The sequence below is a fragment of the Taurulus bubalis genome, assembly GCF_910589615.1.
Source record: "Taurulus bubalis genome assembly, chromosome: 11".
Classification (NCBI taxonomy): Eukaryota; Metazoa; Chordata; class Actinopteri; order Perciformes; family Cottidae; genus Taurulus; species Taurulus bubalis.
Genome location: NC_136599.1, coordinates 16,010,273 through 16,032,126, shown reverse-complemented (window position 1 = coordinate 16,032,126; position 21,854 = coordinate 16,010,273). Strand labels below are relative to the sequence as shown.

At 41.7% G+C, this 21,854-nt stretch overlaps 2 protein-coding genes across 2 annotated transcripts in view; both read right to left on the bottom strand.

Annotated features, from left to right (window-relative positions):
• gnai3 (guanine nucleotide binding protein (G protein), alpha inhibiting activity polypeptide 3) overlaps positions 1 to 11,901 on the bottom strand; it is a gene marked incomplete at its 5' end in the record, with an annotated part of 16,193 nt that extends 4,292 nt beyond the window's left edge. The window contains 8 exons of the mRNA XM_079226758.1: positions 1 to 79; positions 459 to 612; positions 1,113 to 1,242; positions 3,330 to 3,458; positions 5,117 to 5,274; positions 5,370 to 5,511; positions 6,055 to 6,097; positions 11,784 to 11,901. The exon at positions 1 to 79 is cut by the window's left edge and continues 129 nt beyond it. Coding sequence (XP_079082884.1) covers positions 1 to 79; positions 459 to 612; positions 1,113 to 1,242; positions 3,330 to 3,458; positions 5,117 to 5,274; positions 5,370 to 5,511; positions 6,055 to 6,097; positions 11,784 to 11,901 — 953 coding nt within the window. The remainder of the gene's footprint in view (positions 80 to 458; positions 613 to 1,112; positions 1,243 to 3,329; positions 3,459 to 5,116; positions 5,275 to 5,369; positions 5,512 to 6,054; positions 6,098 to 11,783) is intronic.
• Positions 11,902 to 17,540: 5,639 nt separating this feature from the next.
• Positions 17,541 to 19,015, bottom strand: gpr61 (G protein-coupled receptor 61; the record flags this gene model as incomplete). The annotated part of the gene is given in 2 exon segments (XM_079225930.1): positions 17,541 to 18,968; positions 18,971 to 19,015. Coding segments are annotated over 2 exon segments (1,473 nt in total).
• Between the last annotated feature and the right edge of the window lie 2,839 nt (positions 19,016 to 21,854).

Here is a 21,854-nt window from a genome sequence, read left to right as displayed (position 1 = left end):
TCCTTGGTGTCCTTTCGTTTGTTTAAGTCTTCAAACTGGTCCTGGATATAAGATGCAGTCTCATCGTAAGAGTTCCCACCTGCATTTAAAAAGATTATTTATACAAAAAAGTTGGTTATAATTTACATGGAACAATCCTATATGATCTTTGGAAAAAATCTTAACATTGTGGATTAAACCCACTAAAGCAAGTTAAAGATGCAGTTACCTGTGACCAGTTGCAATGCGGTTTACCTCCAGTGAACTAAAACTAAATCTAGCTGAATCTAAATCCAACAGTATCCTCTAACAGAATGAGATCCATTGTACTTTATTCAGGTAAAGAAATCAGAAGAGCAATCACACATTTTAAGTTAATGCTCAGATACATCAGATAGAAATATAAAGACATTGTCTGATCACATCGGACAATATCATGTTAAAACTTCATGAATTGCGAATACACGGGGTTGCCTCACCGGGGTATTGAGGGTAGCAGATAGTGAGCGGACTCCGGCCAATCTTCTCTTCAAACAAGTCCTTCTTGTTGAGGAAGAGGATGATGGAGGTGAGCGTGAACCACTTGTTGTTGCAGATGGAGTCGAAGAGCTTCATGCTCTCATGCATCCGGTTCTGAGGAAAGAGCAGATACCCATGATAGGCCTTTTTCACAGACAAGACATTTTGACACAGGTGTATTAATAAAATGAATGATAATTTAATTTCCTTGAGCTGCTTTGGTTTCAGGGTCTATAGGTGCTCTCCAAAACCTGTCTTAGTGCTGGTTAGTGCCAGTTGAGCCTGGTGTCTACTCCAATTTAAAAGGCACTTAAATTTAAAAAAAAACACATGTACCAAGCGCATTGTAAATGACACAGACTAATAAAAACATATTTTACATGGCTTTTAGTGGCTGAATCTTATTGGAAAAGGTAATGTTGTGTCTTTGCCAGCACTTAGAAGCTATACAAGCTCAACCTCACTGTCATAACTTAATGGGACATTTGAATAGAACAGAGCCATGATTAATGCTGTTAGTAACACGCGCTGTTTTTTTCTTATAATTTTCCTATATCAACTAAAATGTTAAGATGCAAGAAGTGAACCTAAACCACAGTGTATCCATCACCTACCATCTCCTCATCCTCAGCCAACACAAGGTCATAGTCACTGAGCGCCACGCAGAAAATGATAGATGTGACTCCCTCAAAACAATGGATCCACTTCTTCCTCTCCGAGCGCTGACCCCCAACATCAAACATCCTGGAGACACACACACACACACACACACACACACACACACACACACACACACACACACACACACACACACAGGAACTGCATAAATACATGTACAGTGAATGTGCTTATTTTAATTGTAATGTCAATTTAATTCCTGTGTTTTATGAGATGAGTGTCCTCGTAAATCCAGGGCAAGAGCACACGCACACACGCACACACACACACACACACACACACACACACACACACACACACACACACACACACACACACACACACACACAGCGGCCTCTGTCTCCACCTGAGTCCCTCAGAGGCAAACTGAATCTGCACTGAGCTGTTAACAGACAACACCAATCCAGTGATTGCACATTTGCAGATCCTGAGCGTTTTTTAATGAGGTTACACATGCAGGCCAGAGAGGCTATTACAGTTAATGATTCACCAATATTCATAAGTACAGGAGCTAGATCATAAAATAATGTAACAGGAATGAAGAGATTCACATTAAAGAAGAGATAATCACATTCACTTCTACATAGTTGGGTCGTATTAGGCTGAACGGCACACAGCAGCATACGTGAGTTATAAATAGGGTTGGGTACTGAGAACCACGTTCCAACACGTCCGGTACCTACCGGACCGAAAAGCAACTCAGATTTCGGTGCTTCCTTCCGGTGCCTGAGCCGATTTAAATACTTTTTTTTTACACTACTCTGTAAAGTTGCACGGTATATAGATACTAAAAAGGTAGCGCGGTACCCGCACGCTAAAAACGATTATTAAAATAGCGCGGATCAGAGCACACTGCTCTGCTCTCTGTCTGCCTGCACGCAGGGGCTTCCAGCGCTCACACACACAGCGCGCGCACACAGAGATCGCTGGAGACACGAGCACGAGCTTTTGAACGTCCGTCCTTGGCTTGATGGAACAAATCTCTCCAGTTGATATTAATGATGACGTGTAGTCCAGTAAAGCAGCAGTTTGTAGAATCCAACGGTTTCTGAGTTCTGTTGCACACGGTCCCATCAGGCCACCTGATGCTTGTGTCTGTTCTTTTTTATATATATATATATATATATATATATATATATATATATATATATATATATATATATATATATATATATATTGGTTATAGTTTGAAGTTAAAAGGGTTGAAGCTGTAGTTTGAAGTCAAGTGTTTTGTATGTACTTATTTATTTATATCTATATTATACTTTAAACAGTTAATAATATCGTTCAATTTGAAGAAAAAAAATTGCCTTGGCAATAAAAAAGTATCGATTCAGGCACTGTTTAGGCACCGGTATCGTTTTAAAAGTATCGGTTTAGCACCGGTACCGGAAAAAACCCAAACGATACCCATCCCTAGTTATAAAGGCTCGGAAATCAGCACGCCCATATGCAGCTCCCTTGTGTTGTCTTGGGGTCAAAATGACCCGTGTACGAGTGTATATGTATGTGTGTTGATGGGTCATTTTGACCCCAAGACAACACAAGGGTTAAAAGAAACAACGAGCGTCATCATCTGAGACCAGGTGCGTCAGTCAAAAATAAATACTACAGAACTATTCAATAGGATGAAGAGAGGACTATGACAATTTATGATAGACAGACAGCTTCGGAATAGCCAACATGGATATGGATGTAGTATACAGTATGGGAAAAAGTTAGATACTGCACTTGCATGTAAAATCCAGTGTTGGTTACTTTCATGAAGTAAAACAAAAACTCACATTCATAAAATAAAATGCTTGTTTTTACTGTGACCCCTCATCACTAAGTGTATTTGAAGAGGTAAAGCTATCCAGTATGTATTAGACAATATTATGAAAATAAACAAACAGCAAAGACTGGAGAAAAGTAATAACAAAACTAGTAGAACATTGTCCATTATAATTTAGTTCTTGATTGATTCTTGCCCCCAGTGATAATGTCTCTATGAGGGTTGGGAAAGTTAATGCAGACATCTAAATGCTGACCGATACAGTAAACCAGCTCAGGCCCAGACTGCCTGTAAAGCTTCATAAGTTATTTTTTATGGCACAGGCCGCCCTCCTGAGGCCAGGCCCCTTCATGAACAGATAAATTACAGCTGTACTAACTTGAAGTAGAGATCCTTGAAGGTGAAGTGAGTTTCCACGATGCCAGTGGTCTTCACACGTGTACGGAGCACATCCTGCTGAGTCGGGACGTAGCTCTGCTGACAGATCCTGTCCAAGTCATTCAGGTAGCTGAAAGACAGAAAACGAGCATATGAAGACAATCCCAGAGAAAATAAACACATCATAGTCCAAATTTACCGTAGCAGTACAGCCAGCTCCCAAAATGTGCCTCGTAAAAACAGATGTTTGTCTTTTTTTTTCTTTACACCATGTGATAAAATCAGTTTATCCAAGTCTTCTTAATCAAAAAAAGATGCATTATTTTTAGGAAACTTTTGCCTGGTAGAGGGAGGTTTGCTCTGCAGACATCTAAGGACTCCACGGAATGATACTAAATATGGGCTCATATTTCGGTGCATGATAAACACTGGCTCCTTGTGGGTTGAGTAAAAACAGACTAACTCCACTGGTTCCTCTTGTCTCGCAGTGTGGACAAAGTGTACCATGACAGTTTGGCTGTTTTCAAAACAAAGAAAGCGTCCTTGAGCTACTTTCTTTTAGGGAGAGCGTGATATAAACGCTACAGAAACAGAAAACCATGTCGACAAGACTGCACTATATTTAGCTCAGAGTACTTTGTTTTCACTGAGCTTCATCAGACAGTTGTATCCAGTGGTTGACTCACATAATAATCTGGAACCATTTTGTCAAATGAAGTAAGACATGAACAGCTGCAGGTTGACAGAAACATTATTACCCTTTGTCAGTTTCTCCTTCGTGTTATTCCTTTTTCTGGAATGCAATCATCTGTCTGACAAGCTGACACAAGACCGTGAAGAACAAGACGCATCTTGCCCCCATTTTTGCTTTAGTGGAACTGTTACAAACATGAAGGAGGAAAACTAGTCTGACTCAAACTTGTCCACCGTCTAGTGAAGAGGCAAACGAGATCACAAGACATGTTTCGTACCAGTTTAATAGTCGGAAGATAATGTATGATGCAATTTCAAACTTCCCTATAAACTGTTGAAGCAAGTTTCATTTCCATCTGGAATCTTCAGAAAATGTCAATACATTGAGTAATATTGAGTAAGAATGACACTTAATTAATTGAAAGTTGATTTAGAATCAAATACACCTGCATGTGAAGATTATTTTCATTATCAATTAATCTGTATACCATTTTCTTGATTAATTATTTGGTCTAAAAAATGTCAGATAGTAATGAAAAAAAGACAAACCATAATTTCCTAAGGGCACAGTCTGTAATGTCATCAAATATCAAACTGTCAAGAACCTACAAATATTCAGTTTATTATCACATAAGATATTCTATTCTTTTGTGTATATTTATATATATATATATATATACATATATATACGTTTATATTTTACTTTATTTTTATTTTATTTGTATATATCTTTCATCCCTGTTGCTTCTTTATATATTGTATCTTTTATCTTGTGTGTTTATTTGTATCTTCAAGTTGTGCGGCGCTACTATGACAAGAAATTTTCCCTTGGGGATTAATAAAGTATATATCTATCTATTTATAAAGTAAAGCGCCAATCCTCACAACAGAGAAGATGTTGATTATTTTTCTGTCAATTGACTAACTGATAAACCAACAAATCGTTTCATTCAGCAATTTTTTGCAGATGTTTTTCCTTGAATCCCATTGAATTCATCTGTGGATTGACATGATGACATGATGACATGGTGTGATATGCTTGCAGTCGGCACTCTGTGTCGTGTGTCTGTATGTAGAAGTGAATAGAGTCCTCACTATGCAGCGGAGTCGTTGAGCTGATACTCTCGTGATCGATCGAAGCACGCCTGAACTCCTGTGTCGCTCCAGAGCCTCTGAATCACACCAGTCAGCTCTGCCGGCATCACCCCTTCCTCCGCCGAGCTCGCCAGGACAAACAGCTGGCGGGCATCGTCCTGGCAATAACCACAATAGTTGCTGTCATTATCGTGAAAAAGGATTTGGCTCTTTAAAAGGCATGTTTAATACAGACTGAGTGTAGTTAACTTACCGCCCGCGCAGCATCCCCAAAATCTATCTTTAACCGGCCCATCGCCCTGATGATGGCCATGATGGACTGAATGCTGTTACTGTACACCACCACTTTGTACTGCTTGCACTCCTCTTCTGAGTAGCCATCTTCGTGAATGATTCTGACACAGTAACACATCCAAAGAGATTTTGAGAGTCCATATATATATATATATATATATATATATATATATATATATATATACTGTATGTGACGGTGTGAACAATGGCTTTAACAAATGTGGGTCGAATGACAGATTCAAAAAACTCTCATGCAACACTGTCATTAGGGCTGGAATTTGAGCTTCGATGAGCATGCAGCGTGCCTAATGTGGGAACTGGGGGAATCTATTCAGGACCTGCCAGGCTACAGCGGGCCACTGGGGCCATTGTTTAACATGTTATTCAAAAGGTTGCTTCCTACACAGCCTAAGCTGAGTGAAATGATGGTCCCACTTTAATTCCATAGTATTTCCACAAAGATTAGCCCCGTTTGTAGCCACAGCTCTGCCCGTGTTATTAAACTCTGACAACAAGGCTGCAGCTGAAAGTGGGAGTGAGGAACTGTTTCTCCTCAATGTAATGCAACAATAAGGCCAACTTTTCTTACAGGATGAAGTTTGACATAATGGCATGTGCAGTGTTATTAGGAAGCTGTAACTTACTTCATCTGCTTTACTATTGTGCTTTTCCCAGATTCCCCAGCACCTGAAAAAGAGGCACAGTAGTGAGATAAGAGCAGCCGAAACACCAGATTCAGACCAAACACCCGAGAAAAAGCAGCCTTGTGATAGCTTTTAATGGCAGGGATTTAAGTGGGACCTGGGGGAATGTACATTATATGGTTGTGAAGTGTCACATAGAGGAATCAGATGATCACTGTTCATCATAAAAAGTACAGTATATACCACAGCCTGAGGTTTAAGAGGTGCACAAACACAGGGAGGATAATGGGAAATAATGAGTGGGAAGAGCTCGGGCGCCTCTTTGGGAAGTGAGAGCTTTCACAATATTGTCTATTTGTGAACTGATGACTGGCCCAGCTGATATCAAAGCCTCCATTACAATAAAGGCCAGAGGAATTAGGAGAAGTGGGGAAATCATTTCACACAAGGGACCTTTACAGTAATTCTACAACAATCAGCCAAACAGGAAACAGTTAACATGCTTCTGGCTGAGCCAGTGTTTTTCCACTGGAGAGACAATACCAGATATCGTGCTGTTCTGGGCGTTCGAGAGCAGAGGGGCCATTAGAACAGCACATATGATTAAAAGTCTGTTTGCAATCTAAACAAAACATCATCACAACATGCAGTGTTGACAACCAGCACAGAATGGTTCCTTATTGATAAGAAAGATTCTTCTATTCCCCTTTTAACAGAACATCTTTAACTGAACGTCTTTTATGTTGATGGCCGGAATCAATTTGACTCTTAATCATGCTGTTGGAAGCCTCATGGTTCACACTATTCTCGCCCTTCTGTAACGACTACAACGACAATTAGGAGTCACTACAACAACATAAATGAGATCTCTGTTTTTGTTGGAATCATACAGGAAAAATTATTTTCATAATCAATTTATCTGCATATTATTTTCTATTGTCTAGCAAATCCTCTGTGTCTGAAGCTCAAGGTGACTTTACATTATTTGTTTGGTCCAAACAAACTAAGAAGGAAAAGTACATAAAAGCCACCAGGAAGTGTCCGAGCCAGCACGTAACCCCTGTAAAACTCCAACCTGTTGTTTTGACACTTCTGTTTTTGTATAAATTTCACAAAGCAGATATGAAGTGTTAATTAGTGCGCTTTAGAGTTGCCACTCTGCAGATGTTGTTACCTTTGCCAGGCTAGTTGTATACCTCTATGCTAAGCTAAGCGGACTGTCTTCTGGCTCCAGTATCATATACACTGCTGCAGAACCATAGTTGCCCTCTGGGAAAATCTGGAAGCACGATTGATTGGCCGCGCAAATAAAGCCAAATACACAACCAAGTCAAGCTAAGATGAACCCAGGTGTCTGTGGAGGCTTTTCCTCTGTGCTATCCATTGACTCACTCTAGGATCAGCTATTTGTCTTAGCTGAAGTTTAATTAAAGAGGCATAAAAACATGTGTGCACATGAAACATTAGATGTCAAACTCACCCAACCAGTGAGAAATGATTTCCATAAACATCTGGGGTGAGTTTATACTGGCAGCATAGCCTCTTTTTGCTTCATATAACCACAATAATGATCAGCAACCGCAGGAAGAAAAAGTATTCAGGCACTGGAATTTGAAATACGAATTCTTCTAGGGACAAGTCTGAATGTGTGATATTCTCAAAATGAGAATATACATTGTCTTGATACTGTTCCCCTAAAATGTGACAAGACATGTTTCCACTGCCAGTTAAGAATCGTTAGCAGATTCATTTTGTCAAGGAGGTTTACAGTAGAGTAATATGTTCAGATGGCCGGCCAACAAGAATTAAATCCACAAATTCTTTTGTTAAGCTGTCACCAGCAAAGAGATTTACGCCCGCTCACACAGACAGGGAGGGGAGGACAAATTGTGTTGATCCCTTTCCTCAGTTGTCAGACCAATTCTCTCATTCATGGCATTTTTTGGCTGATCATCAACCGTGGCTTCCTGCCAGTTCACAAACCAACTTTACACAGACGTTTACTGAGTTGTCTAAACCCATCCGGGAGTCCAAACTAGGCCTCATTCAACAAGGATCTGAAATGCTGATTTTCTTTTTATTAATTACTTTTCGTGGTCAAATGGGAGACCATTTTCATCAGAAGAGTACGCTGGTTCTCCGACTATGTGGTTTGGTACAAAGAGCAGCAGCCAAATTCCTCTTTGTTTTTTCCTAATACTCTCTTGTTCCAGCACAGACAGGGAGTGGAGGGCACAGCCTGGAAAAATAGCTTCCCCCCCCCCCACACACACACACTCTGTGTTCAGAACTTGAATGTGTCCATACAACAAGATGTTATCCTGCATTGTGATGTTGCACCATCAAACGCTAAATATGTTAAATAAGATGGGATTCATCTGTATCCTCGACAAACACATCTATGTGACCTCAGGTTTCACTTTTGTTATTACACTCAGGGTTTCACTACCTAAAATAGCTCCATGCAACAAAACAACACAATCAGGCTTCAATCTATCAACAAAACAGTGGAAACACTTTGCCAAAAAACTCCCCTCACAGTTGTGCATCGTGGCTCTGAAATGGAAGGAAGCAGATTAACCATCATGGTTTTGTTCCGCCATATCTTAGATCAAGGTGCAAGACAAATCACTGCAAACATAAAGGGACAACTGCATTTCTTTGTGAGAATAATGCCACAACCAGGAAGACAAACAATAAGGAAAAAGCAGGAAAACATGTACTTATTAAACACATTAATTTATCACATCTGGCGATTTGCAAGGCATGCACATCGGAATGGGTTGAACTGTCTAAGTTCACATACTGTAATGAATGACACAAATCAGGTAGGTAATTTCAAATCTTAATAAGATTTACAACATGGCAGAGAGATGCAGCTCTCTGTGGGCTTCATCTGCCCTCATGTCATAATGCCTTCAGATTGTCCAACTGCATCTATGAATGCCATGATGATGACTAATGTAATAGCTGCATCTGTTCTCAGAATCTTCCATTTAATCAAATACTTGGCCCTTTTACCTGGTCCATTTATTCTGGTATGTTAATATGAGCTCAAGTTACAGGAAAGATGAAAACACCTGAGTGAGGACTAAACGTACAAAATGGTTTTGGTCAGTCTCTTAAATCTGCAGCATTTAAAAGAGATGGCTGTTTTCTACATCATATGATTCTTTTGACATGAGCTGTAAACTATGTTTCACAACATTTCATGAGAAAAAAGCAAATGTCTCAACCAAAAGCTCAAAAGCATTGCATCACAATTGCATCAGCACAATCCACTGGTACAGCACAATTATTTACAGTTATTGTGGATGCAACATATAGCTGATGCTGCATGTTCAAACGTTGTATCATTGTATTACTTCAGTGTAGTTTCAGCTGATATGTGGTTGAGAAGTTACAATATGTATTTTAATTGTACAATGAACTATTCCACTCTAGTGCTCAGATGTATAGCTTTAGCTAAAGCGCTCTCATCAATATATTTATATTAAAGTCATTTTCACCCTATTGTACTATGTTTTTGTGTCTCACAATATTTTTAATTGCTCCAGTTTTGAGGGATTACGGTGCAGATTGTAGATGCTAAACGGGCTGCAATGTAAAGAGACTTTCACACAGACAGCAGCACCACTGCGCTCTGAAACCAATTATTTCCAGTGGCTTGCACCTCGTCGGCTTTTCACGGCATTAAGTAAAGCATGGGCGCGTTGCACAAACTGCGTCCTGTGTGTGAGGCGCTTATTCTCTCTGGACAATTGCTCAGCATCAACGTACAGCCACTAAGAGTGTGTGTTTTTGCCACTGATAGGCTCAGATTGTGATTATGTCTGACAACAAGTATGTCAGGACTGCAGGGAAATAAATGTTTGTTCTGCCTTTTGACCCTGAAAGGCGTATAGTGATGAACTTGCAGAGATTTATCACCAAACTCTGCCATTCCCCTCAGCTCTACAGAGTGTCTTTGTATATTTCAGCTCTGTTTTGGTTTTACGGCCCACAAATCTATGTTTTAGGTTCACTTACATTGTTCTCATCAGTGTCATTTCTCACTGCAGAAGGCAGTTGTTTTCACCGAAAAAGCTTGAAAAACTCGGCTGTATGCTAGCACCGGACAAAGTTAGCGACTAGCTGAAGAACATACTGGAGCATTTTGCTGCTAAAGAGCCAGCTAGCTCCCTGTTGAGGACAAAACCGAGCAATAAGAGAGTGACATTCGGCAGTTTGCCAGAAACACAATTCCAAATAAAAGTCTATTCTTTGTTGGGAACATAGATTGTGTAATAACACAAGACAGACAGTTTTTTGTGTCCGCATGCCAAAGTTGGGAACTTCTAAATCCCACACATTAATAACTGCTGTGGTGGCATACAACGTGTAACAGAAAAGTTGCCTAACACACAAAGATAACACAGCTGTCTCTCAAACAGCAGTTCCTCTGATGGGGGTGTGCCAGAAATGTTTCATCACATGAAACGCTGCCCCAAAACCTGTGATGAGAGACCAAGAGTAGACATCGCTTTAAGTCAAGGGGTCACAAACTAAAAGACATAGAAAAGCTGACAGAAGTCCCTATAGAGGGCACAGAGCATATACATGCTGAGTGCTGCTGGACTCGAGGCATTTAGTCCCTCTGCACATCTGTGCAGGCCACACCCACAGTGTTAGAACCACCAAGTTTGTGTCTGCAATAAATACCAGCAGGTAGTGTGCCGTTACAATAGTCACTGGTCAGTACAGACAAGAGTTGTTCCAGTGAGAGAACCTGAAGTTAACTGTAACAGTCCTGTGATTCATATAATGGCAAATAGAGCCATGTTGATTTAATCCAATAGTCGAAGAAAAAAATATGTGTCACTGATTGTTATATATACCAGTTATCATTTATGTCATGTTTCTAGAAAAATGTCAAATCGTATGCAGTTCTAGCTTTTCTTTACTGTGAGGGTTTGATACACCGAATCCTTTTGAGCTTTGAACTGTTGTTTCTACAAATTAAGAAATATGAAGACATCAACCTGGGCTTTGGGAAATTGTTATTTTCTGACATGTCATGTGTTAATAGGCTATTCAGAATTGTCAGCAGCTGCCTTACACCTCAGTACAAGCTGTATCATGATGTATACTATGTAGAGAAGAAAGAGCACGTTATATGGTTGATACTTGTCACATTAAACACATGATAATCTGAAGCTCTATTTCAGTAGTCATTAGGGACAAATCTGTCTCGGAAATTGTTTTGTTCGCTGAGGCACCGAAGTACTGACTGAAGTAAAACTGCTGCAGCATATTTATACTGACCAGCTCCAAAGTATTTACTTCTCAAAACTTCATGGTTTTAGGACTTTCAAATTGTTGAACAGCATTTCCATGCAGCTGTAAAGTGTTGTTTATACACTGAAGTTAAACAGGCATGGGTGAGTTACAACGTGCTTTGTGACAAGTGACAACACTTAGTCAATAAATAGTGTCCTCTGAGCACTTTCCAGCAATGCATAACCGATAGAAAAGTTCTGAGGCAGCACAGGACGTGTACTCCCTTTTCCCACGAACATCTGGTTTACTCAGTTCTGTCAGTGGAGACATGATGAGCCACAGCTGCATTATAGCAACTGAAGGAGAAGAGTTTGGAGTCATAAACAAAACCCTGCAGTGTAAAAAAAAAAGAGTACCCAAACACTCATGACGGTTAAAACTGATTTCCCGGATCAAAACGCAGTTCATACCGAGCAGAAGCAGTTTCACTTCTCTGGAGGACTTCTCCCTGTCGTCCCGCAGGTTTTTGTCAATCATTTTACTCCTCTCCACCGCGGCTTTGTCCTCGGCGCTGATCGTGCAGCCCATGTTCACTCTCACGCGACTTCTTTAGTGTCGGATCGTGGATTCAGCGGCTCATGAGTTGAAGGTAAAAACGCCGTCAAACGAGCCCAGTGCGAGCTGAAGTGTCCCAGTGCGAGGAGCAGAGAGAAAAAGAGAGAAAAAGAGAGAGAGAGAGAGAGAGAGAGAGAGAGAGAGAGAGAGAGAGAGAGAGAGAGAGAGAGAGAGAGAGAGAGAGAGAGAGGAAAGGCGTTGGCACTGGAGGCTCGTCGGTCCACAGTCCGATGCTCAGTTTACTTTGCTGATCAACTGCAGGATTTTAATTGGGGGAAAAAAAAAACTCCCCAAAAAGATTGTAAACAAATGTATGTAAATCCAAATTATCCTAAGTGTATAGCCTACTCTCACAGGAACGTACAAATAACTACAAAAATAACGAATAAAAAATACTTTAAGTAGAAACTTGTATGAAATATCCGCCGCAGGACTATAATAAAAAAATGCAATGACAATCTCCAGATTTTCCCCTCAAAACTGTTGCTGCTGAGCAGTCGCGCGTTCATCCAGCTGATCCAGCTGCAAACCAAGAAAAGGGAACTGAAAAAGGGGCTGATGGGAAATGTAGTCGCTTCTAAAATGCCAGATTCGTAAATTCTGCTTGTGTAGCCTAAATAATGCTCAGAGTCGCACACGTGATCACCACAAGCTTGTATTCAACTGGCACTCTCATGTAGTTTTAAACAAGTCAATAACACACATGTGCAGGGTGTCTCTGCAGTCTGCACCCCGTTGCAGTCAGAAGGTTTGTGGTGTAAGAGCTCCTCCAGTGGATTTACAGCTGAACTGCAGGTGTAGATTGGATCGATCAGGTGCTCAAACAGACTCAAACGATACAGGTTCAGTTTCAATCTTTAGTAATCATTTAGTAAACATCTTTTGATTCTGGTCGTCTTTCAGTCGCAACTTAGAGTCGATTCTCTGAATGCAAACATGCAGCTTCGTGGGTTTCATGTTGTTTCCCACACTGCTCTGATCACCTCGCAATATTTCTGTCAGGTCGTGAACTCGTCTGCAAGTTAAAGGGTTTGTGACGCACTTTTTATTTGACATCATGTTACGGTTACACAACAGGGGATACTATTGTTTCGTTCTCTTCACACTGGCTTTAATGTTATTGTATTTTCACTACATGCACGTGTTCTTCCACCTTCTACACATCAGCTATGTTTTTATATTATAGTCTTCGTTGACCAAGCAGCCACGAATCATAGTGGAACCACCCTAGTAAGGTGCTCTTTATACAGGGTTTATACATTGTAACTATTGGCATTATTAATATTGAATGAATCATTTACTAATGCTTCATAGATCATTTAAAAACCCATTAATACGAACACATATCATCTTTACTTACTGGACCAGATGACCACTATATATTTACTAACAATTTATTACTAAAAAAAAATGCATTTCCAACATTTTTAAATACATTATCTAAAAATTGAAAGGATTGAAAGCAACAAAAGTGATTTTTCACAACCCCAAATGTGTTCTTGTTAATGGCAGTAACTAAAGCATTTCACAACATGATTTATTAACCATTATTAAAGCCGTTAGTTACTTAGTAAGAAAGTTGTTTGTTCATAGGTAAAAGCAATTTATTTATTATTCGAGGAGATTTAGAAATTACATTTCAAGAAAGTTACGAATGTTATTTAAAAGTTACGATGTGACTCAGTCAGTCACTTTATGAAAGAGTAAGTCTTTATTTATGCATGTCTTTAGTACATGTAAGAATAATCTCTCTTTCTCTTGTCTTTTGTCTCTTGTCTCTTGTCTCTTGTTTCTTGTCTTTTGTTTTTTTGTCTCTTGTCTTGTCTCTCTGTCTTGTCTCCTGTCTCCTATCTCCTGTCGCTTGTCTTTTGTCTCCTGTCTCCTGTCTCCTGTCTCTGTCTCTTTTGTCTTGTCTATTGTCTCTTGTCTCTGGTCTCTTGTGTCTTGTGTCTGTCTCTTGTGTCTCCTATCTCTTGTCTCCTGTCTCCTGTCTCCTGTCTCCTGTCTCTGTCTCTTTTGTCTTGTCTATTGTCTCTTGTCTCTGGTCTCTTGTGTCTTGTGTCTGTCTCTTGTGTCTCCTATCTCTTGTCTCTTGTGTCTCTTGTCCCTTATCGCTTGTCTCTTGTGTCTCTTGTGTCTCTTGTCTCCTCCTGACAAACAAACCCATCAGCGCTGTCACCATCAGCAGGTAACCAAGGCAACAGTTGATTTCAGAGGAGTCAGGATTTAAGGAAGTGAAGTGAGACATTCATGTGTTTGAGGTAATCTCGGATCCAGCGAGGGCTCATTCTCTCACAGAAGGTTTTCTTGCTCTGGGAGCCTCACATCCGTCTCAGATGATCTCAGCTCTCTGTTTTCGGCGTTCAGTTTACAAGAAACACACCCGACTCACCCACTGAATGACTGTGTGTTGCACCCGGTGGCCCCCCAGGGTGACATGATGGTGGCATCTGTCCTTGAGCCCTTTTACTGGGCGTGTTGTAGCCCTTTACAAAGGTCAGACTGTTTGAACTGTTTCTCTGCACTGCGGGAGGCGCCCTCCACGGCTCAACATGAAAGCCATGAGTCACTCTGTCCGATTGGGAGCAGCACAGGAGCGGCTATGAAGTGGGATCATCAGAAAATACAGGATGAGCCCGGATGCTGCTGAGAGGACGCTGGAATCTGGGGGTTTTAGTGATAAACATCTGAAGCTATACATGCCGAAGCTGAACATTTATCATAACCTAGATTTAGGATACCTAATTAGGGGATCTTTGTGGCATTAATTTGCACAATCCATATCTAAATAATCTTGCCTTCCTTCCTGTTTATATTCTTCTTATTTTTATCACTATTTAAGATTTATATTTGAAGTCCTTCATCCATCAGTGAACTTATTGAAAAGCGTGATTGTTTTTTGTTGCATAAACCGTTTGAGTTGGGTTGTAATTACATTATGTCGGGCCTGAAGTTGTGCTCGAAGGTGGTCTGTGTTTTCGGGTGTTAGAAATTGAGAATAACTGAGTCGCCCATAAGCTTCAGCATCGTCCAAATGTCACTCCTCTTTCATCCTGTTCTTGGTGCTTCACGCTGCACCACCTTCCTGCAACACACACACACTCACACGTGTAGCTAGAGGGCAGGAGAGAAAAAGATGATTGACAGGATTGATCATGTATTATTGATCTGGTAAATAAATATGACAACACCCACAGCACTCAAGTTAATGTTCTTGCTGTGTCTTTAATCATTTCAACTGATAGGTAACTAATACACAGGGAGATCCTAACAGGAGGAAAACAATTATTAATAATGAAGAATCCAAACAGCCAACTCAGGTACAAAAAAAAGAGAGGAACGGGGAAATGAAATAAAAATGAAATCAAAGGGAAATTAACATTTTGACTGTATTGATGATTTACAATGACTAGAACTGTAGCTGACAAATACCATGAATATTTACGAAGCTGGCAATATTATCTGCCATTCACCTTCAGAACAGCTTACTTCTCCGTCCTCATAATCAACAGATGGTGGCAGAAATAGAGCTTAAAGCATTTAATCAGATTGGTCGGGGGAATTTTGCTGCTACGGTAACGGAAATCCAGCTGATTGAATAGTGGATTCAATCACCATAAGGGGCTTTGTAATGACCCCGGACTGTGTGAAATATCACAGAATCAATTACAACATGATGATCAATAATGCTCAATCAGGAAGATCTCAGATTATCTCAAGAGATTAAACCACCCTTGTTCCTGCACGCTGGTGGTTATTTGGTTGCAAACCATTGAATATTAATAATTCTTATACAAAAGTATTTTTATAATTACCAACTAAAATAAATACAAAATGCATACATACTGCAGATTACTAAGGATTATGGCAGTGATTTCTTCCTGTGCTCACTGTTGTATTCCGTTTGGGCCTCACAATATGCACCATCATTGTGACACAGAAGAAACCTTTTGAAACCAGATGACATGACGACCCCATTTGAAAAACAGTCAGCAACAAAGTCATATCACAAGAAAATTAAGAACCTTATGTATCCTCCTTACAAAGGGGCCTTTTTTTGTTCTGACTCCCAGCCAAATATGAGCCTTTCCCGTACGCCTTGTGCTGGGTGTCTTGTGATCATGCCAACAGTCCGGTATGAGGCGGTACAAAATAGATGAACACAGCAAGAAATAACACGTATAAAAAGGAGACACATAACATTTTTAGTAGGAGATTTGTGCCTTGTAATTTTCTTTGGAACATGTGTCACTGCTCGTGTGACTTGTGCAAACAGTTTGTATTCCACCTGAGATCAGAGAGAGTATCACCAGAGTCCTCCATTTGTTGCGCAATGAGGCCAAAGGCAAAGCTTGCCATATGTAAGCATTGCCTCACCTGTGTGCCGCTGTGTAGCCACAACAAACCTGGTTGTTTAGAGCACAAACATAAGCACACCCACACTGCCCCCGTGTTTACCTGTAAACAGCACAGACATTACGGTTTGACGGGGATCGAGATGTCCGAATCTGTCCACATTCAGCCTCGCATCAACAAACTGACAGTTCAACCGTGCTGTGAGCCGATGTTTTTACAAAGCTTAAATCCTTAACACCATAACTGGCATACAAATCAAACCAGTCACAATGTTTTTCTTTGAGTGGAAGGGGGTGAAATCACGAGTATACCAATGTGAGATGATTTTGGTGAGGAGGTGATCATCACAAGACTGAGAGCAGATAAACATGATAATGATGCTCATGGAAAATGCTTGAAAATACGCTGGTGTGTCAGCCTGTTTATTATAAATACCATCAGCAGCACCAGCTGTGCAATGATCCAGTTTAACACAATGAATATTTCAAGACGATTTTAAAAATGGCTCTGAATAATCACTCCTTTCTGCTGGGAAAACAGCCACATGTTTGCATTAATTCCTCGGTGTTACGAGGAGATGTGAAAGTGGTATAAAAAGAGAAACTGCTGAATCACTGAGTCAATTGGACTGATTGTCTAGGGGCTTCTTCAAGACTTAAAACACAAAAAGTACAGAACATTTTGAATCGTAGAAACAAAAAGATGTTTCATGTAATCGCAGTGATGTGTTATGACTAATTTCATTATATTCTAATGTCTGATAGGGAACTTTCCATGAGGAATAATGAAGAAATGCATATCAAAACTAGCAGTTCTCTGAGCGTTTGTCTTTAATGGCTCGTGCAGTTTTCCATAAACTGTGAAAACTTTGTCCTCCCTGAAGTTTTGCTTTCCCAGAATTTCAGCACTTTTTTATCTTAGTGTGTGTGTGTGTGTGTGTGTGTGTGTGTGTGTGTGTGTCACACCACTGACCCGTGATTAACAATGGTTTAGTGTCCATCTGCTAACATCCCACAGAAAAAAGGTCGACACTGTGTGGCTCTAAAATCATGTTCCGCTCCATGACTGATACAAGTGAGGTGATTTACACGATATTCTCTTTGTCTTTCTCTGAAAAACTACACAACTTAAATTCCTCGAAGAATACACCATGTTTTGCAGATAGTTAGTTAATTCAACACATTAAAGAAAATGTAAATGAACCTAAATACATTTATTGGATTATAGATGGTAAAATAGACGGTACATGAGGGCAGCTACAGCTCTGGTACAGTTTTGCAGCAGTTCTCTGATACATGAAGCGCATTGTTCAGCTGTTGCCGCTGTATGAACTCTGAGGTTTCCTCAAGGATCTGCCCCGGGATGTGGAAGTCAGCTGGCGTGTTCTGCTGAACAGCTGATTCCTGACGGCCTTCAGTCTCTGGCTCCTCTGGGATGGCTCGGCTGTGAGAGTTGCAGGGCTCCAGATTGCATCCAGTGCCCTGAAGGAACTGCAAAAAGTTCTCCTCAATAGAGGCCTCACGGCTGGGCAGCTGCTCTCCTTCGCTGGGCCCAGCCCGCTTGAAGAGGCAAGCCAGGTGGCGGCCCAGCTGCTCGCGAATCTGCCGGTTCAGGCAGCCGTAGAAGAAAGGGTTGGAGGTGAAGCAGAAATAGCCAATCCATGTGACCACATCCTCCAGCTGGGCCAGCGAGGCGGGCGAGGTAGACACCACAGCCGAGTAGAGATGGAAGGAGAAATATGGCAGCCAGCAGCAGAGGAACTGGCCTCCCACAGCCACCAGCACCACCGCAGCCTTCCCGCCGCTGAAGGTCCTCTGAGGAGTGGTGCGGGCACCGGTCCCACCGAGGCTTGCCGCCATGGTGGAGTGGCTGCTGATGGACTCGGACCGTTGTCGCGGTGTGTCCATCCAAGTGGGAAGGGGCCCGTGCTGCATGGCTGCCACTCGCGCCACCTTGAACATGTTGCAGTAGACCACCAGAATGATCAGCATGGGGCACAGAAAATAGATCAACGTAAAGAAGACCATGAAAAGCAGCCGTGTGGTCCTGCCTCCCGCCCAGTGAAGGGAGCAGTGTCTCTGACCGTGAACGAGAACTGAAGGAGTCCCCGCAGCCTGGTTCGCCTGGAGCAGCCATCCCAGGAGAGGCAGCACTGACATGACAACGGCTTTAATCCAGATTCCCACCAGAACCGTCACCACCACCCCCACCGTCATCTTCACCTCGTGACGCATGGGGTGGACGATGTAGTAGTACCGCTCTACGTTGATGGCACAGATGGTGAGGATGGCAGCACTCACTAGACACACACTTAAGCAGAGGTAGCTCCGACACAGCGCCTCGTCCACCAGGATTCGGTCTGAGAGCATCCCCAGAGGCATCAACACCAGCGCTGCCAGCAGGTCCACCAAACACAGGTGGAACACAAAGGAAAACTTGCGGAGCTGCGGCGTTTTGGTGATGACAATCATCACGGCCAAGTTCCCCACAACTGCTAGCACATCGATGATGAGCATAGCACACAGCGCCAAGGATTGGTTCAGATCAAGCCCACCTCGGATGCTCGCAACCGGCGAGGTCACGTTAGAGATATTCGGGTGCAGTGAGGCTGAAGATATGGGAACGTCGGAGAGAGAAGTGTTCCAGGAGGGGCTCGGTGTGACAGGACGCTCCATGAGAGGATGGGATAAGGAGGAGAGAGTCCGCTGAATATCACGGGCCCATCACCCATCCTCCCCTGTCATAGGGGGTCACTGAGAAGCTTAGGCGGGGGTGTCTGTCATGGCACTGAACCCCAGAAGACTTTAGCCTGGAGCTCTGCAGACAATGACAGGAATGTTCACTCAATTCCTTACTACTTCTAGTGTCCTTCTTTCTCCAATGTGACCTTCAGATGAAAATATCTGAAACAAAAGAGAAAGTCCTGTTTAGAAGTATGCACAAGTGAAGGTTCTGTGTTCGTTTTCGCAACATGCTCAAAATGCGTTATGCTGCATTCACACCGAACGCGTCAAAGGGGGCGTGGGTTATCTCCGTTGCTTCTCTCCTTTATCATTTCCGCTATCGACCATGGAAGAAATAACCATTATTTCTGCATTATAATTGTTGTGGAAGTCCCCAAAACGTGGGCACATCAAATGCCCTTGTGTTTGCGTTCATAACACCAGCCGTAGCCGCACACACCTCGGTGCGTCAAGCGCTCTGTTCGCCCCGCGTCAAATGCGCTATTCGCGCCGCCCGTTGGAAAAAACGCTTTTTCGCAACCTATCGCGTCTGTGCATTGACTTTGCATGTAATCTGGTCGCACGTCAAATTTGCGTTGCGTTTGGTGTGAATGCATCATTAGAGGGTATTTCATGAAAAGTAAAATGAACTAATAAGATTGTAAAATATTATATTTTAGGTGTAGTTTCGAAAGATGAAAAATTACGTTCCAAGTTGGATATTTTCAAAGATTTTATATGACCAAAACATTGATGAAATAAATATATGGTAGCAGGATGTCTGGAAATATTATAACTTATTGATTTGTTATTCCAAAAAACACCTAAATCGTGTTCAGACTAGAAATACATTATGGAAATGTTAAATAACAAACCTAAAAATCGACATGCCAGAAATCAAATATTGGCCACTTCTACTACATTAAATGAAAATGGCTTTAAATATACTCCTATGTAAAACCTGCTGCTGTGATCCTGTGAATCTTGTATAACGTTTGTGCTCTCACTGTAAAGCCCACTTGTAGCCTGGGTTATAATTGACTTCATATTTGACATCTGCATCCTCAGATGTGTGTTTTCAGGACAGCAGCCGGTGCCTCAGGGAGAAGCTAAAAGCGCAGAGTGGACCATATGTCCCCTTTACCAGAGTCAAGAAGCAAAATGGATGAGTGAATAAACTGCAAAACTCAGCACTACAGAGCTCTCTGCTGTCTGATGTGATGTGAGGAGATCGATAAACATTTTTTGTATTATTAGAACCATGACGTGATAACATTACTATGGTTTTCTCATTTATGGTCAATACATTTTGAAAGACTGAATACATATTTTGTAGCTATGTTAAATGGCAGAGCACCTTCAGCAGTGAGCGCAGGTGGCCAGTCGAGTAGTCGAGAGGCCCTGCGTTGTGTTTACTGTCATAACCTCACCTGGAAACAACCCCACACACTGTAAAAGCTGTGGAACGAGCGCGAAGGCTTTGGTACATTTCCATATGCTGCACACCTGCATGTGCAGGTTTTCCATTTCACCAGTGTGACAGGCTTCATCCCTGCAAGGCGCCTGTTGTTATTCCTGCGCACGTACGCACATTTGAGCAAGACAGCCACCTGAAAGAGGTAGGTGCACGTAGGCGGCCTTTGCTGAATAGGTCAAAGGGTGACAGTCACCTTCAGCCCAATAAACTAACCAATAAACAACATCTCAACTATGATGTAGCAGCAACTGTGGAGCAGCCCTCTTGAGATTCTTAGTTTAATCAGCATTGATTTTTTTTACTGCTCTTTGGTGTCCGGTGGTCACTTAAGTGCTTTAAAGATCGCCAAAATTGAAATTCTTGCTGCAAAGAAACTTATCACCACAAATGTTCTAGTCCCTCAAAGAGCCTTTTATGACACACAAAAACACATTCAAGAGCATCAAAATGTGCCTGTTACCCATTTGAAAGTTGTTGTTTTAAAGTAGATTTTATCAAGTTGAAACCACACAAAGAGAACTATTTCAATATTTTAAAGGAGGGGGGAGGGGGGGGAGGGAGGGGGAGGGAATAAGTGTCTCTAATGCGGCACATCCTCTAATTAAATATAATCAAATCATTGAGATGAATACCATTCAGAGTCAAACTCTGAAGCTCTAAACAAAGTCACACAAAGCTAGAATTTAAGGTTGCAGCAGAATCACTCCGACTGCCGACTGGAAACCATATGACCCGATAATATGCACATGACACGGTGTTTACTGCCAGGAGAAAACTAGCCTGTTGTTCAAGTGTCCCTTTCATTACAAAGCACTTCACTCCTCAGCAGCAACATGCAAGTGACAATCAGGAGTTTAAATTAACAAACGTGAAATCTCTTTCCAGAAATGTTGTCATTTTACATGGACACACAATATGATGAAATAATAAAACACTGTCTTCAGTATTGCCCCCTTGAGTCAGATGTGACTCTTTCCAGCATCCTAACTTCCATTCATCGAAACACACACACACACACACACACACACACACACACACACACACACACACACACACACACACACACACACACACACACATTTCTCCTCACACCCTGCGAACAGGGCAGGTATGTGTGGTGATGTGTGTGAAGATACATCAGTGACATACCTCAGTCTGGAGAGGGCTGCTTCCTCCGATGCAGGTTCACAGTCTACTGAAGGAGTGCCGACCTGTTTCGCTTTCTCTCCCCCACACACACAGCAAACACACACTGACACACCAAACACACTCTCACACACACACACCACGTCACAGAGAGAGAAAGAGAGAGAGAGAGAGAGAGAGAAAGAGTGAGAGAGAGAGAGAGAGAGAGAGAGAGAGAGAGAGAG